General features: G+C 32.2%; 1 protein-coding gene, 1 long non-coding RNA gene and 2 pseudogenes across 2 annotated transcripts; 2 read left to right on the top strand and 2 right to left on the bottom strand.

Annotated features, from left to right (window-relative positions):
- The first annotated feature begins 2,620 nt into the window (after positions 1 to 2,620).
- On the top strand, positions 2,621 to 7,062 carry LOC139844948 (carbon catabolite repressor protein 4 homolog 5). The gene is made up of 14 exons (XM_071835169.1): positions 2,621 to 2,901; positions 3,030 to 3,193; positions 3,561 to 3,626; positions 3,715 to 3,767; positions 3,959 to 4,040; positions 4,273 to 4,310; positions 4,658 to 4,739; positions 4,986 to 5,078; positions 5,170 to 5,202; positions 5,586 to 5,680; positions 5,798 to 5,891; positions 6,259 to 6,344; positions 6,426 to 6,510; positions 6,874 to 7,062. The coding sequence occupies exons 1-14, from the start codon at positions 2,697 to 2,699 to the stop codon at positions 6,940 to 6,942; spliced, it is 1,245 nt and encodes a 414-aa protein (XP_071691270.1). The 5' UTR covers positions 2,621 to 2,696; the 3' UTR covers positions 6,943 to 7,062.
- Positions 7,063 to 7,890: 828 nt separating this feature from the next.
- LOC139842544 (protein trichome birefringence-like 33) lies at positions 7,891 to 9,367 on the bottom strand (annotated as a pseudogene).
- A 1,185-nt stretch (positions 9,368 to 10,552) lies between these two features.
- Positions 10,553 to 14,158, top strand: LOC139839602 (uncharacterized). The gene is made up of 3 exons (XR_011756988.1): positions 10,553 to 10,787; positions 11,270 to 11,368; positions 13,253 to 14,158. It is a non-coding gene; the product is annotated as an uncharacterized lncRNA (long non-coding RNA).
- A 345-nt stretch (positions 14,159 to 14,503) lies between these two features.
- Positions 14,504 to 17,088, bottom strand: LOC139839601 (protein trichome birefringence-like 33; annotated as a pseudogene).
- Between the last annotated feature and the right edge of the window lie 220 nt (positions 17,089 to 17,308).

Raw genomic sequence — 17,308 nt, 5'->3', positions numbered from 1 at the left:
CTCTTTGAATCAGATATAGCTCTCCAAATTCATCTTACCTTTACATTTTGCAAGTTTGGCTTGCAAATAAAAAGTGGTCATAGAGATATTCATCTTACCTTTACATTTCATTTGGTTTCACCCAAACTCATTTTTCAGATGACCCATTTTGACACGCATAGAGATAATCATATGATTTCACCCATACTAATGAACACAATACCGAATCTTATTACCCATCCGTTTTTCCAAAACTAATTCTTTTTCTTTCTTTGTTATTCAAATTGATAAATACATGTCAAAATATTTAACGATATAACTACAAATGATTTGCGAAATAGGGAAACTTTTCAAGACACTGACATTGATTCTACTATTTTCTTCATCCTTCGAATTCACCCTTATCTTTGTTATTATGTTACAAGGAAGTTAACAAACGCAATCAATATTAGTGATCTAATGACAATAAATATAAAATAAAAATAGTAAATAAAACAAAAAAAAGAAATTAAAAATAGACATGACAAAACAATTTACCTCCTTTTCACCAATGCAACCATAGTTGTAGCATCCTCGCAAGAAAATGAAGATTTTACCTATCAACAATCAAACTTGTATAAGAATCGCATCACAAATTTGTATATTGAGAAACACCCACATGGAAGAAAGTTGATATTTTTATAATCAAGAAAACAATTACGAATTTATTGTAAGTCACATACACAACAGTATCCTTATGCTATTAATTAACTAATTCATATGTCATGTTATTGTATACCTTCAGCTTTGTTTAAAGCTGGTGAATCGGAATTGGAATCGAAATCAGAGAAAAGAGAAACCCTAAGGGTTACCAGGAATCGCTGAATAAATATCACATACGACAGAGACGTTACATGATTGACGGGTGAAGATGACGATGATAATCGCAGCAGATGAAGATGACGATTTTTGGGAGAAAATTAGAGAGAGGTCTGTTTTTTTTTTTTTTTTTTTTTTTTTTTTTTGGGAACCCTAAAAAATGAGCGCAGCAAACCAACCCCTAATTTTACACTGTTATTCCATCTTTCCATTTAGATAATGGCCACGTCTGATTTTCTTTGATTAAGTATCTTTAATCAAGTTTAATTAACAATATTACATGTCAGCAAACATCATTAAGGAGTAATTAGGAGGTGCCACATAGGATAAATTTTTAGGATTTATAGTATGTTATAGATAGATTATAGATAGATAGATAGATTATAGATAGATAGATAGATAGATTATTTTTAGGATTTATAGTATGTTATAGATAGATTATAGATAGATAGATAGATTATAGATAGATAGATAGATAGATTATAGATAGAAGATTATAGATTATATATATATATATATATATATATATATATATATATATATATATATATATTAAAATTTTTGGGCCCTTCAAACTTTTTGGGCCCTCAGCAGTTGCTTATCTTGCCTATGTCCAAAGACGTCTCTAATGTTTATGTTTCTAAAAGCATGGTCTCAAAGTTGTGAAGATTGAAGTTGGATCTATAGTTATCATGTGTTTATAGTAATCATCTTTATTAAAAATTTGTTTTTAATTAAAGTTACAAAAATTAGGCATCTATTAAAAATTTTAATAGAGAAAAAAATTCGTCAAAAGTAAATCATCATACAAAAATACGATTCTAATGGTATAACTTTTTTTTTCCAGAAATTTTATCAGGAAGGAATCTTTTATGAGAAATGTTACGTTTTATATAAATTTTACATAATTTTTTACACGGTGACATGCATTAATAGAATGATGGGAAAGAAATATATGAATTTTGCTAATAGCTTCTAGAGTCATCATTATCATTTCATTAATACAATTAAAATACTTGTACAATTCGGGAGCCGCCATTGTAAAATTATTAACATACTCATAGACATGTTTTTATTGTGTTAACGATAGACTTAACAAAATCTTTAATCTTTAATTTTTCGAATGGATCTATCGAAAAATTAAAGGAAGTTAGATTGACATGTGTGGCTCTCGAATCCATCCATGTATTCGATGTAGTTTAGGTTTTGGGCTACGAACTCTGCACCCCATCTCGCGTGTTCACATGTTCATATTCGTGTTTTTTGGGCTAGCATAGTCTTCTGTTTTGGCTATTGCTTACAGCTCAATATTCTACTATGCTGTATGCACTGTTTCCATGTTGTGTTTATAATACTCCGTAAGCATTTGCTTTAAAAAAAAAAATCTTAAATATAAATAGTAGTATTCCGTAATACTACTTCCGTCTCATTCCAATAGTACAATATTTCATTTTGAGCTGTCCCATTCTGATAGTCCACTTTCATAAATAGAAAAGGAAATAAGATATTTCATTGGTGGACCTGGAGAGAAGATATTTCATTGGTGAAGAAATGAAGTTAGAGGGATTTTTTAAAACTGCGTGTTTTTTGTCTGTGGACTAATATAGTTTTTTGTCCGTGGACTAATATAAATAACATAACATTAACATATTAACATAAAATATTAAAATATAGATATAATAAAAGTTACGGAGTAAAGATTATCATTGGGCCAAGTTAGATTTCTAATCTTTGAACTAATATTGTCTATTTTATATTCTGATTCAGTATCGGGCCGCAATAACCCGACCTAACCGAACTGAATCAACCCCTAATTTCCTTCACTACGGCGGGTGATACCGCATTTGTTCTCACGATCAATGGCAGCAGATGCCGGTGGTTGTTCAACCAGCAGAAGGAAACGAAAATTACAAACTCAACCTAATCACTCACCTATTATTACTACTTCTAATTCCAATAAACACGGTGACTTTAAAAAAAGACGAAGAAAAAAGTTTCACGATAGACGCAAATGGGTTTTTTCAAATCGAAGTGTTAGCGATAGTGATTCATCATCTTATAAAGGTAATAATTGAATTTCTACTGTAATTAATTACTTCATAACCTTAATTATCGAGCAGTTAAGCACTAAAAAGTAAGTAAGACCAGACGCCCCCTTTTTTATTGTCATTTTTTTGGGTTTTTGGTTGCAGATAAGTTTGTGTTTGTATCATATAATATATTGGGCGTTGAAAATGCTGCTAATCATAAGGATTTGTATGTTAATGTGCTTCCAAAGTTTATGAATTGGGAGCATAGAAGAAAGGTTATACGCAATGAGATTGCTCGCTACAACCCTAGCATTTTGTGTTTTCAGGTATGTTTCACATCTTCTTGCAAAATTATTAATTTATTTCTTCCCTTTAGAATAAGAAGTCACTAATTAGTCTACTAAAGTATCAATAACTATTGTGGATAATAACTGGTTGTTGTTCTTCATATGAGTTCAGGGGCTCTGTTATTGCGTTATCGTCTCTGATTAATACTGTCACTTTTGTTCAATTGTGGTTACTTCACAAATTTGAGGATTGTGTATCTCAATTAAAGGTTTTTGATAAAGTTTGAAACATCAAAATTGGAAAATTTGCTATAATTGTTAATTGTACTGAAGTTGACGGTTAATAGATAATATTGGTACTGTGATATGGCGTGGTATGTTCTCAAAGTTAGTGTTGTGGCTGCAGGAGGTTGATCGCTTTGATGATTTGAATAGCATTTTACAAAAGGATGGATTTATAGGAGTTTACCAGGTTTATTTGCAGTTCTCAAATTCTGTGCATACGTTGTCTCTGGCTAATTGTAGCATTTAAAGAACTAATGATCAAACTTATTTGATAGGCTCGTACTGGGGAAGCATGTGATGGTTGTGCTATATTTTGGAAAGACGAATCGTAAGTAGTCTACTGTTTATATATTTTTTTGGGAAGAGAAACAATTCTGTTCCGTTGTTTATCGCTTGTTTTGATATACTGCATTACATCCACTTAATGATGTTAGAAGCTATAGATCGTCAGTTGAGATTGACCTAATTTTATCAAGTATTCTTCTGAAACATAGTGTCATTTATCATATTGTGATACAGATTTTCACTTTTGCATGAGGAGAATATCGAGTTTAAGCGGTTTGGTCTTCGTGACAATGTTGCTCAATTTTGTGTTCTGGAGGTATTAACAGAAATCTATGTACTCATAATAATTCTGTCCCATGATGTTATTATTAATTAAAAGTATCGCACACTATAATTTTTTCCATATGATGTGGACGAGCATCCACTAAAGCATCTAAGTTATAGTGGATATATGTTCATTAAAGTCATGTGCGTTTAGAATTTAATTCTGATTGTAATATTTTCTTCTGACAAGAACCATTGACCTTCTGCCCCTGTAAAACACACAGATGAACCCGAAAGATATTGATGACAGTGAAAATCTGAAGTAAGTTTCCATAAACTATGTGTTTTCTTTTGTTTTTGTTCTTTTTTTTAGTTTCATAATGGGCTTACTTATCTTTTTTTTTTTTTTTTTTTTTTGTCTTAACAAAATGTGCTAATTATGTTGCTTTTTGGGACTTTTAATCCTGAAATGACAACAACAATGGAAGTTAAAATTGTTAACCATGTGAAATAAAGCATGTACTTTGTTATCTTCAGTTCAAGCAAATTGAATTAAAGATCTATATGACAGTTTTAGTAAATGCTATTTCTTTTAATTATTTTTATGATTATCAATATTCCATATCAATGTCATATTTGAGCACTAATATCCAGGTATTGCATGTGTAGGGCAGAACCTTCTCGAAGAATAGTGGTTGGAAATATACATGTTCTTTTTAACCCAAGTCGTGGAGATATTAAGTTGGGTCAGGTATATTCAATGAATAAAAGCTTTCGTAATCTTGTCGATCCGACCATTTGTTCCAATTCTAATCAAATGATTGAATACAAGTTCAATAAACATCGAATGAGATGTTAGCTTTCACTTCCTCAAGATGTTCTTTTTTTTGTCCCAACATCCCTGTATCCCAAATTGTTTATTAATGTTAATCAATTTGTTCAGAGCCTGTCTATTTCAAAATCTGATAGAAGAAATGCACATGTATCAATGTTGCAGGTTCGTCTATATCTAGCCAAGGCTCATGGACTTTCACAAACGTGGGGCAAAATACCTGTTATATTAGGTGGGGATTTCAACAGTATGCCTCAGGTATTATGTTTTGTCTATGTTTCATCTATTAACCATTCTATTTTTTTCTTTCATTAATCTTTGTATTTATCTATTCTTCTTTTTTGACCAGAGTGCAATGTACGAGTTCATAGCGTCGTCCGAGGTGAGTGATATCTTTTAAAAAGCACACATTTACTGTTGGGTCATCACATAGTTCAAAATTTTGTCGGTTGATAACTTTTTTTTGACAACTTAATGTTAAATACAAAGAGTTATCTTCCAGTTAAGTCCGTATGCACACCACCTTTAGATGGTTGTGGTGGAAAAAGTCGTGTTACGATTTTTTCTAGAACGGTTTGACTGTCAATTTTATGGTTCGGTTACACAAGACCTTTACAACCAAAGATCACTATAGTTTACACTGATACAATGTTTAATTTATTTTGCAGAAGGTTTCGGTAATTTATTTGATTCATATCTAAATGTAATATTAAAGTGACAACACGTAATATATTTTTTTATAAATACATTCAAGTTCTTTTGCAGTTGGACATTCAACACCATCAACGGAAAAATATATCTGGGCAGATATGTCCGTTAGATTACCCGAGAGTTCAATTTCGAAGTAACTATTTTTCTAGGTCTGTACCTAAACTATTCTATGCATTTATATAACTTCTTGTTAACACCTGCCACATACTGCTTTTATATACTTTTACTGACTAAGCATGTTCCATATTTCGACTGTTTCTGCATAGGTGGAGTAAACAAGAACTAATGCTTGCAACTGGAACTGAGTCTACATACCTTAGTCACAATTTAAATCTGAAAAGTGCATACCATGAAGTTCCAGTAAGTTTGTACCGAGTATTAATTTTCTATTTTCATTCTTTTTTTTCTTTTTTTTTTTTTTTTTTTTTTTTTACAACTTTCTATTTTCTTGTACAACTTGTAAGATGGCTTAGGTGACATTATAACTGTGGTGTTAGTGAATGTATTTATGATTGGCTTAAAGATGTAGTAATCACACTTTTTTATCGTTGTTTAATATTCAGTTTTTTTAGGAAGTAATAGATCAAATAAGGGTGTGCATAAGTAGTTTTGCTGTGTTGCAGCTAGTATCAATTAGATTATATGCCAGACAAATAATCAGATAATCATGAGTGGAATTAGCGTTACAATGAACGGATTAATCTGATAATAATTCTCATTCATTCAGGCGAGCCGTTTGACTAGAGATAGTCATGGAGAACCCTTGGCGACATCCTTTCATTCAAGATTCATGGGCACTGTTGATTTTATTTGGTATGTTGAATGTAATTTTATCGACAAAATTTTATATATTTTTAAGAGATCAATGTTCGTATGAATTTCTTCCTCGCATAGGCACACCGAGGACCTTGTCCCTGTTAAAGTTCTGGAAACGTTGCCACTTGGAATTTTGAAGAAAACAGGAGGGCTCCCGAGTAAGGTACATACGTATATACACCTCTTTACTATGCTCTCTATTTCTCCACACATAAAGTAAATGAAACTGGGCCCGAACGTTTTAGGATGGACAAATTTCTATTAGCTTATGAAGTGAGTTTCTACTCTCACGAATATGTTGTGTTTATGTGTGTATGTGTATATGTATATGTATATATTCGTCTCACTAATTATAATCGTACTATAGTGTAATGTTTCTCTTCCATTTATTCTGAAATCACTCTTATGAAGTGTTAGATTTTCCCCTGATTAAATATTCTTATTTTATTTTTGCATTTTCGCAAGAGCAATGCTACAATAGTATGATAGATTGTGATGTGACACTTGCTGAGCTTGTATTGTGCAGATATGGGGAAGTGATCATCTTGCTCTTGTGTGTGAACTGGCTTTTGCTGGCGATTCTTGTGAAACATGATATTGAAGTTGAAGGCTGTAGAATTAGACCCAATCAGTGTGATTTAGCTGTAAATTAAAAATAATACTATTGTTACTTTTTTTTTTTTGGCAAAAAAAATGAATGCTTATATAGAAACAAGGTCGTTTTTCAAAGAAAAACGCCCTCTACAAGGGATACAAAAAGACGGAGAAAATGAGGAAACTCGCACCTAGAAAACAGCTATCTAAACAAAACTATCTATAAGCGAGCCTTCCTAACAATCAGAAAAACATAATAGACAAACTAACCAAATAAAATCGAATACATGAAAAGAGGAATTACACCAAACTAACAAATAAAACGAACTCTTAGAGCAAGCGTCGATTTATTGGCGACTTGACTGACTCTTAGAGCCTAAATTAAATTTCAGGCAGGATTTAAAACACATGGAAATTTGATTTTACCATTTTCATGGCGTCTAAATTTAATTTAATTTAAATTTTTTTTAAAATTTCCTACTTATTGGCCGGAGGTCTACTCGGAAGCAATCTCTCTATCCGTCGAATAGAGAGAGGGATGACTTTCTCTACTTTCATGAGTATTTTCACTTTGGGTGGAGAAATGACTTGTCTTTATTCTCGGATAGGGAAAGAATTGTCTACATCTCACCTCCCTCATACACCACTTATGTGGTATTGAGTTTTGTTGTTGTTGTTGTTGTAACAAATAAAACCAACCTGATCACTCAATTTCGAGGTCCCGCTCAATTTTGGCCAGCTTAATTATTAAAGTAGAGATGCTTGCAGGGGTGCATTTTTAACATGTGGGTTATCGGAATTTCTCAAAATAACTATAATAAATATATTAATGTAATTATTGTTTTATTTTATTAATAAATAATAATACGATAATAATATAAAATTTCAAAGACAAATATATTATGCGTCTATGCACAAAAGTATCAATAGAACAAATGCTCAGATTTGGTCAAGGATAAAAAAGTATAGAATATTGGAGCTCCTTCCATGTATCTTGAAGCCTATGTAAACACCAATGCACACAATTTGCATAGCTTATAGGATTGGCTATTTGTCAAGGTGTCAATGGGTTCCATTATTTATTGTAGATTGATATTGATATATGGGCATCTTTTCAATAAAGTGAGAGTTGTGTAATGTTTAGAAATGTTATGTGAAACTTCGATTTTCCAAACATGTCTTCAAGAACTCCCATAATGCTTTTCTTAGAATCAGTTCCCCAATAGTTTGGTGGTTGTAGCAGTTTCCATTTGGCTCACCACCCCAATCTTCATTCCTATACGTAGTTTAACATTAATAAGCCATTGAAACGAAAGTTATACTTCTCTAATCTTTTGGCTAAAATAGAATAATGATGTTAAATTACTATAGATTATAGACTAGAAATAATCCATCATTAATTTTTTTTTAAATGATATAAAAGCCATTGAAAATATGATGAAAAACTAACTTGTGATGAAAATGAGACATGCTAGTGAAGAAGTCTGGTGTTGTTTGGGTTCATATTCTTCTTGGCCCATTTCAACATACTCTTCATTGCCATTCTATAAGCATCCTCGGTTGTCATTTCTATCTCTTTCATTTCACTATTAGATGAACGTTGCCTACAATTATCCACAAATTTCAATTGCTTTTTAGGTAACCATACAACTCTGTATTCATCGGAAACAATATTGCAACTTATACTTGTTATAGGGTTATACCACTTTTTTTGAAGGCCAAACATCATAACTCCAGCTCATGAAGATTGATTTTGAGTCTACAAGAGATCTTCAAATATATTGTTTATTTAAACTACACAATATACTCTGTGTTTATTGCTTATTTCAATATTCATTGTTGAAGATACTCTTACTCGATAAAACAATGATTATCATCTTTACCCAAAAAACAATGATTATCATCGAGATATATAAGGTTTAGATAAGTCAAAAAAGAGACGGAGAAATAGATTACGATATATTCATTTTAGGGCCAGCATGCACCATACGTAAGTATTGAAAACCATAATATCAACGTTTTCCAATGCTTTCCATGTTTGTTAATCGAACCTCTTCGTACAACTCTAAAAGAGTACGGTGATGATTAGCATTATCGTTGTTAGATTCAAGTAAATGCGGTGCCCAATAGAATTGAATCGTCGCGCTGTAATCCTACAAACAAAAAACATAATTAGCCATCATAAAGGAGTTCACGTGCAATTAGTGTAGAAAATTAATATTACCTTCATTGTCAAAACAATGAGAGTCGATAGTTTCCATGGATATAGCATTTTCAGGTATGAGTGAATGAACAAGGCACACCATTGATTAAAATTCTCCTATGTTTTAAGAATCTCCAACAAACATCATCTTCTTATTCCTTAATGTTTCAAACGTTAGTGACGCATTGTAAGTTGTGCCGGTAATCGACACAATAGTATACATTAGTAAACAATAATTAACCTTGATGGTGATATATTTATGATCCAAGAAGTCCTAAACTTGATATGCAGTTATGTTCAGTGAGTAAAATCGTATGATTACATACTTACAGCTTTTGTTATCGTTCTGATCAAACCATCTTGTTCCAATTCCCATCAAATAATTTTAATGCAAGTTCAACAAATATTGAATAAGATGTTAACTTTCTCTTGTTCAAGATGTTCTTTTCTTTCTCCCAACATCCATGTATCTAAAAATGGTCCATTAATGTTACTCAATTTGTTCACAATATGTTTCATTCTATGTTCAAAATCTGATTGAAGAAATGCACTTATTTCACTTGCAGGTTCTTCTATATCTAGCTAAGGCTCATGGACTTTCAAAGACTTAGGGGCAATACACCTGTTCTGCTAGGTGGGGATTTTAACATTATGCCCCATGTATTATTTTTTGGTTATATTTCTCTATTAACCATTCCATTTCTTCGTTCATTAATCTTTGTATATATGTATTCAATTTTTTTTTTTTTGCCAGAGTTCAATGTATGAGTAAGGTTGGTGAACTGTGAATTCGGGGAGAACTCGATCAGACAATAATTATGAGGAGTTCTCGACAATTGGAGGAGAACTTGGATGTTATCTAACGTTGACTTTTTATACAAGTATTTATAGTCTAATATATATACATGTATAAATATTAAACTTTTGGTATTTATAGTCTAATATATATACATGTATAAATATTAAACTTTTGGAATATATATGTTTATATAAAAAAATATAGTATAAGGTTTGATTAGATATAAATACTAGTTTCAATTGGAAGGGTTAAATTTTATCTAGTTTATAATGAGATTGTATTGTACTCTGTAACCAAATATTTCGGTGTAGCTTTTCATTAGCATTGTATTTAGAGGTGTAGCGGCTCCCCTTACGGGGCTATGAATATGTAAAATTTCAGAGGTTATTAATGAAATTTACTTGTGTTTTTTTTTTTTTTTTTTTTTTTTTTTTTTTTTTTTTTTTTTTTAAATATACTCCGTTATTCTGAACGGAGTATAAACTTGAGGGATTAATTGTACTACATTAAAACTTCGGGGGTTAGAATTGTAACTTAAATAATATTACGGAGTACAGATGTTTACAAACCCTATTTCCCAAACCAGCCGCCATTTGTACGCTCCCTCTTGAGTCCAACGTTACTCTCATCTATCCATGTCCCATCTTTCATACTTTTTTCGTATAATTCAATTACAATTTGAGAAATATATTGACGATTTGAGCAGATCTACGAGTTTGACCGCCGTTGATCTGCGGTTGACCGAGAAATAGGGTTTGAGAACTCGGCGAGCCAGTAGAAACGAGATCTCGCTTGAGATTTCGAGATTTACAACCTTGTGTTTAAGTTCATAGCGTCGTCCGAGGTGAGTGTGATTCCTTTTAAAAAAAATCACATGGATACTTATTGATTTTTGGATTATTACACAATTCAAAAAAATTTCCGTTGATAATTCTTTTTTTAGTTGATAATTTTTTCCGCTAAATACAATTAGCTATCGCCATTCAAAAAAATAGAAGTAGTTATATTCCAGGAAAGTCCGCATGCAGACCGCCTTTAGACGTTGTGGTGGAAAAAGTGGTGTGCAACCTACGATATTTTCTAGAACGGTTTGACTATCAATGTTATGGTTTACGTTTACATCTAAAGATTTTTTAAAATGTTGGCTCTAAAAACTTAAGTGAGACGGGATACTTTTACTGAATTTCCAAAAATGCAGAACAGTTTGCATTTGATACATGTAATATATTTCGTTGAAAATTTCCGTAATTTATTTGATGCATATCTAAATGTAAGATTAAAGTGACAACATGGAATATTCTTTATAAATATAAAGTTCTTTTGCAGTTGGACATCCAACACCATTAACGGGAAAAAATATCTGACTATTTGAGCCGATTTGTCTGTCATATTGAGAGTTCAAATTCAAAGTAACTATTTTTCTAGGTCTGTACTTGAACTATTCACTATTCTCTGCACCTATATTACGTCAACACCTGCTCACTGCTTTTATATCTTTTATTGACTAAGCATGCTTTATATTTCGATCATTTCTGCATCATTGGAGTAAAGAAGAAAATTGAATATGATGTCGAAACGAATTCACTAGATTAGCCCCCATTTAAGTAAATGGGAGACTAATGGTAACATTTTATATAATGCCTGTTGACTCATATATCATTGGTTTCGGAATAGAAGCGGTGATTCATTCCTAACCAAAGATGAGAGTATGAAAGCGATTAAAACACTATCTAACAAGTTAATGACCAAAACTTTAGACTTTGATGTGAAATACACAATAGAATTTTTCGAGAGGCTGAAAATTTCGAGGAAAAGTTTTCTTAATGTCATATGCATGTTATCAAAACACAATGAAAAATCAAATTCACAAAAATACTATTTGATATGTGTGTTTATGATGATCGAGAGTAGCCCGCTTCTAGCTATTGAACCAATAATGATCAATTGTTTAGAGATTCTAATGAAATATGGTTAGGAGATGAAGATTGGGTTACTACAAGGGTTAAAAAGTGGAGAGTACGTCCGAACTGAAACCAGAATATCTTGATCAGTTAGAACATCAACTAGACCTAGCGATATCAACCGAGTTAGAAAATTTAGATAAAATTTCTTATGTGAACGAGACCCTATTCACAAATATCACTTAGTTTGGACTGGGGTTTCATTAGATCACGGAACTTATTAGGCCGTTTCTATAAGAAAACATACCAAGTTGCACCAAGGGAGTAACGACCTAATCAAGAATGTGATCTAGTGAAACCCTAATCCAAGTTAAGTGATGTTGGTGATTAGGGTTTTTTTATAAGAAATTTTATGTAATCTTTCTAGTGTAGTTGATGTGGCTGGGTCTATTCGATATTCTAACTTTCGTTTTAGTTCGGAACGACTCTCCACTTTTTAACCCATTTAGTAACCTAATTTTTCTCTTCTAACCACATTTCACTAGAATCTCTAAACAATTTATCAATTTTTTGTTCTATAGCTAGAAACTGGACTAGTCTCGATCATCACAAACATACATTCAAATAGTATTTTTGTGAATTTCATTTTTTATTGTATTTTCATAACATGCGTACGCCATTGAGAAAGATCTTCTTTGAAATTTTCGTCTATCGAAAAAAATACATTGTGTATTTCACATCAAAATTTAAAGTTTAGGTCGTTAACCCGCTAGGTAGTGTTTTAACTGCATTCTTACTTTTATCTTTGACCAGAAATGAATAGCTGCTTCTATTCCGAAAACCAATGATATATAAATCAACAGGTCTTATATAAAATGTTATCAATAACCTCCCATTTACTTTGGACCCTAACTTTGTGAATTCGTTTCGACTTCCTATTCAATTTATTCTTGAATTAACATAATGAAATTTTATGTGAATTTACTTGGTTTATTCTTGCAACCGGAACCGAGTCTACTTACCTTAATCACAACTTAAATCTGGAAAGTGCGTACCATGGAGTTCTAGTAAGTTTGTACCGAGTATTAAATGTTTTTGTTTTTAATTGTTTGTTTTACTTTCTATTTCTACAACTTGTAGGACGGTTTTGGAGACATTATAACTGTGGTGCTGGTGATTGTATTTATGATTTGTTTAAAGATGTAGTAATCACTTTTTTTATCGTTGTTTAAGATTAAGATTCAGATTTTTTTAGAAAGTAACAGATTAAACAAGGATGTATTAGTAGTTTTTCTGTGTTGCAGCTAGTATCAATCAAATCATATGCCAGACAAATAATTAGATAATCATGAACGGAATTAGCATTATAATGAACAGATTAATCTGATAATTATTCTCATTCATTCAGGCGAGCGGTTTGACTAGAGATAGTCATGGGAGAACACTTGGCGACATCCTTCCATTCTAGATTCATGGGTACTGTTGATTTTATTTGGTATGTTGAATGTAATCTTATTGACAATTGAAATATTGAAGAAAACAGGAGGGCTCCCGAGTAAGGTACATAAATATAACATATGTACACCTCTTTACTGTACTCTATATTTCTCCACACATCAAATAAATGAGCAGTTTCGCTCAATATAAATAGGATTCCACCAAATGAGATATTATAATGAAACTGGGCGCGAACAATTTAGGATGGACACATTTCTATTAGCTTATGAAGTGAGTTTCCACTCTCACGAATTTGTTGTTTCTATGCCCGTATATGTCTCGCTGATTATATTCTGCCTGGTATTTGAAATTGGTTATACTAATTACTCTGTTCCAGGACCATTTTTCTTGTACTCGTAGTAGTATATGTTCAAGTGAAATGTTCCTCTTCCATTTTGTCTTGTCTGAAATCGCTCTTAAGAAGTGCTAGATTTCTCCTGATTAAATATTTTATTTTATTTTATTTTTGCACTACCGCAAGAGCAATGCTACAAAAGTATGATAGATTGCGACACTCGTTGAACTTGTATTGTGCAGATATGGGAAGTGATCATCTTGCTTTTGTGTGTGAATTTGTTTATGCTGGTGATTCTTGTGAAATGTGATATTGAAGTTGAAGGCGGTAGAAGTTAGACCCAAACAGTCCCCACTTCAATTATCAAAATATAGAATCTTGCAAAAAATAGTATATCTCCAAAAAATGTAAAGCTAGATTTATTATTATATTATTTATAGTTGTTCATTTTTTTTCTTACTGACTTGTAAAGGTAGGTTTTTCCAGGTTTGTTACATACCGAATCACTACTCTTGTAATTAGGCGGCAAACGAGTCAAGATTTGAGAACTCTAGCTTGGCTCAAGGTTGAGCTGTGTCGAGTCGACCTTTCATCAAGTCTGAGTCGCGATCCTATTTAATCGAGTATCGATCCTACACAATCCAGTCGCGATCCTCTACAATCGAGTGATTTGGTGCAATACAGAGTCTCAAACAAAAGATCCGATTTATTTTCTTCAAATCAATTTGATCTTCACATTATCAATATTGAGTCACTTAAATAGAGTGGGACAAATTAAATAATACTTTATACTAATAATAATAACAAATTTCAAAGACATATTCTATGAAAAACGGTATCGATCAAACTACTATATTTCGGTATCCATCAAGGATAAAAAAGTTTGCCAAATAGGAGCTCGTTCCACGTATCTTGCAACCCAGGTAAACACCAATGTACACAATCTGCATAACTTATAGGGTTGGCTATCTGTTCAGGTGTCAATGGGTTCCATTGTTTCTTGTAGATTGATATATGAGCATCTTTCCGGTAAAGTGAGAGTTGTGTAATGTTTAGAAATGTTACAGGAAACTTTGATTTTCCAAAAACGTCTCGCAGGACTCCCATTATGCTTTTTTTAGAATCAGATCCCCAATAGTTTGCATCCGCGATCATCTCTGTTTGGTTGTAGCAGTTGCCATTTGGCTCACCTCCCCAATCTTCGCTCCTATATGCAGTTTAACATTAATAAGCCATTGAGAAGAAAGTTATATTACTCTAATGTTTGTCTAAAATATGAAAAAGAACTAATTAGAAATAATTAATCATACAATGTTTTTAATGATATAAAACCTATATAAATTATGATGAAAAACTAACTTGTGATGAAAAGGTGACATGCTAGTGAAAAAGAGTCTTGTTTTGTTTGGGTTCATATTCTTCTCTGCCCATCTAAGCATACTCTTCATCGCCATTCTATAAGCATCCTCTGTTGTCATTTCTATCTCTTTCATTTCACCATCGGTTGAACGCTGCCTACAATTATTCACAAATTTTAATTGTTGCTTAGGTACATATACAACTTAATTTGTATCAATAGGTTACAACATTTGTGTCTACCATTTACTATCGAATGAAATTGTTAACTTATACTTGTTATAGGCTTATAACATCCTATAATTTTTTTTTATACAGTCAAGATATAAAACCTACAGCTCATGGAAATTTAATTTGAATCTCAACTAGAGAAGTCTAAGACAATAATCACCCTCGAGATATATTAGATTTAGATAAGTTGAAGAAGGGCCTTGATAGCCTAGTGGTTGGGGCCTTGATAGCCTTGCAAGAGGTCTCAGGTTCGAATCCCGTTTGGGACGAATATTTAGTGGTGGCCAGAGAAGGGTTGGAAACAGCCAGGGAGTAATCCTGCTGGGCTGCGTACATTAGATATGCGGTCGGATTACTCGCCCTCTCGGGTAGCCCGAACAGGGAAAACCTTCTACCTTTATATAAGTTGAAGAAGGGATGAAGAAATAGCTTACGATATATTCATTTTAGGGCCAGTCATCCACCATACGTAAGAATTGAAAACCATGATATCAACGTTTTTCCAATGCTTTCCATGCTTGTTAATCGAACCTTTTCTTACAACTCTATAAGGAGTACGATGATGATTAGCATTATCGTTGTTAGATTCAAGTAAATGCGGCGCCCAATAAAATTGAATTGTCGCGTTGTAATCCTACAACGAAAATATAATTACCAACCATAAAGGAGTTAATGTGCAATTAGTGTACAGAATTAATGTTACCTTCATTGTAAAAACAATGAGAGAATCGATAGTTTCCATGGATTTAGCATTTTCAGGTATGAGTGAATGAACAAGGCACACCATTGATTGAAATTGGCCTCTATTTAAAGAATCTCCAACGAACATCATATTCTTATTTCTTAATGTTTCCAACATTAGTGTCGCATTGAAGCTGTGTCATTAATCGTAGCAAAAATATATGTTAGTGAACATTGATTAACCTTGATGGCGATGTATATATGATCAAAGAATTCCTGAACTTTATATATAGAGGTTTGTGTTTCGAATACATTTGTAAATGGTAATTAATCATTAGTAGTGTTTTACCATAAAAAATGTGATCATTGTATTTTCTTTCAGTTACTACTTCATTTCATAACTAGAAATTAGAAAACTTGATTAAAGATAGATAATCATAAAATTTACCGAGACAAGGATATCATATTAATAATTCTTAGTAGTGATTTTTAACTTATGTATACATATAATATAATGACAATGATATATCTTTGACTTAATAATGGTATCTATATAAGTAGCTCATACCTGGGGAGAGAACAACCATTTGGTTGCCATCTCCAAAACTGGTAATCCCGATCCGGCCGGCCATGCTTCTGACACGTGAGCTGCGGTTGTATGTATGGACATTCCGATTCTTGGTAAAATGGTCGGTTCATTGGATCCCACACCCACTTTCCACTAAATATATCACAACCATTATCCGCCTCACCAATTGCAAATGGCAACTTCTTGTAATGTTTCTCTACCAAATTAACCAAAAGTCCCTCACAATAAATCACCTTAATTATTAAATTAATTAATTAATTACTTCTTTACTAGAAAAATTGCATTGAACTTAAAATAAACTTACTTGGAGTAAGAAGTGGTCGATCTCGGACAATATTAAGATTAATTTGTCCTATGATGCAGCCGAGATCTTGACCGAAGAGGATAGTGACAAGTAGAATGAAGGTAAATAAAGTGAAAATACATACGTAGACAGATAAGCGATTTTTGTTTATAAAACTGGAGGTTGAGAAAGATGAAAAAAATGTCTTCATACTTGTTTTTTGAAGCATATAATGTATTACTGTCAAATATATTTTCTAGGCTGAGGTTTGGTATAGTTAATGAACAATTGTATGTGTGTTTATATGATTAATGTGTGGCTTCAATATGCAATAATATAATATAATATCATCTACATATATAAATAGTAATAGTTGTAGTGACAATGATGCTTCGGCTGTAGGTTGATTTATTGGGTTGAATTTTGAACTTTCTTAATTGTATAATTGTACCATTGTACCATACGTGATTAGATAAAAAAAAAACTCACTTTTTAAATATGAGATTACATGCAAAAGGGACACGGGTTAGAG

Source organism: Rutidosis leptorrhynchoides, chromosome 4 (assembly GCF_046630445.1).
Source record: "Rutidosis leptorrhynchoides isolate AG116_Rl617_1_P2 chromosome 4, CSIRO_AGI_Rlap_v1, whole genome shotgun sequence".
NCBI lineage: Eukaryota > Viridiplantae > Streptophyta > Magnoliopsida > Asterales > Asteraceae > Rutidosis > Rutidosis leptorrhynchoides.
This window is presented reverse-complemented; position numbering and strand designations above follow the sequence as displayed.

Bases quoted from the DNA above. Each gene is read 5' to 3' on its own strand.
- LOC139844948 (XM_071835169.1), top strand. From the start codon at position 2,697: ATGGCAGCAGATGCCGGTGGTTGTTCAACCAGCAGAAGGAAACGAAAA. The intron at 4,311-4,657 runs GTAAGTTTCCAT...TTGCATGTGTAG, and splicing joins GATGACAGTGAAAATCTGAA to GGCAGAACCTTCTCGAAGAA. The intron at 6,345-6,425 runs GTATGTTGAATG...TTCCTCGCATAG, and splicing joins GGCACTGTTGATTTTATTTG to GCACACCGAGGACCTTGTCC.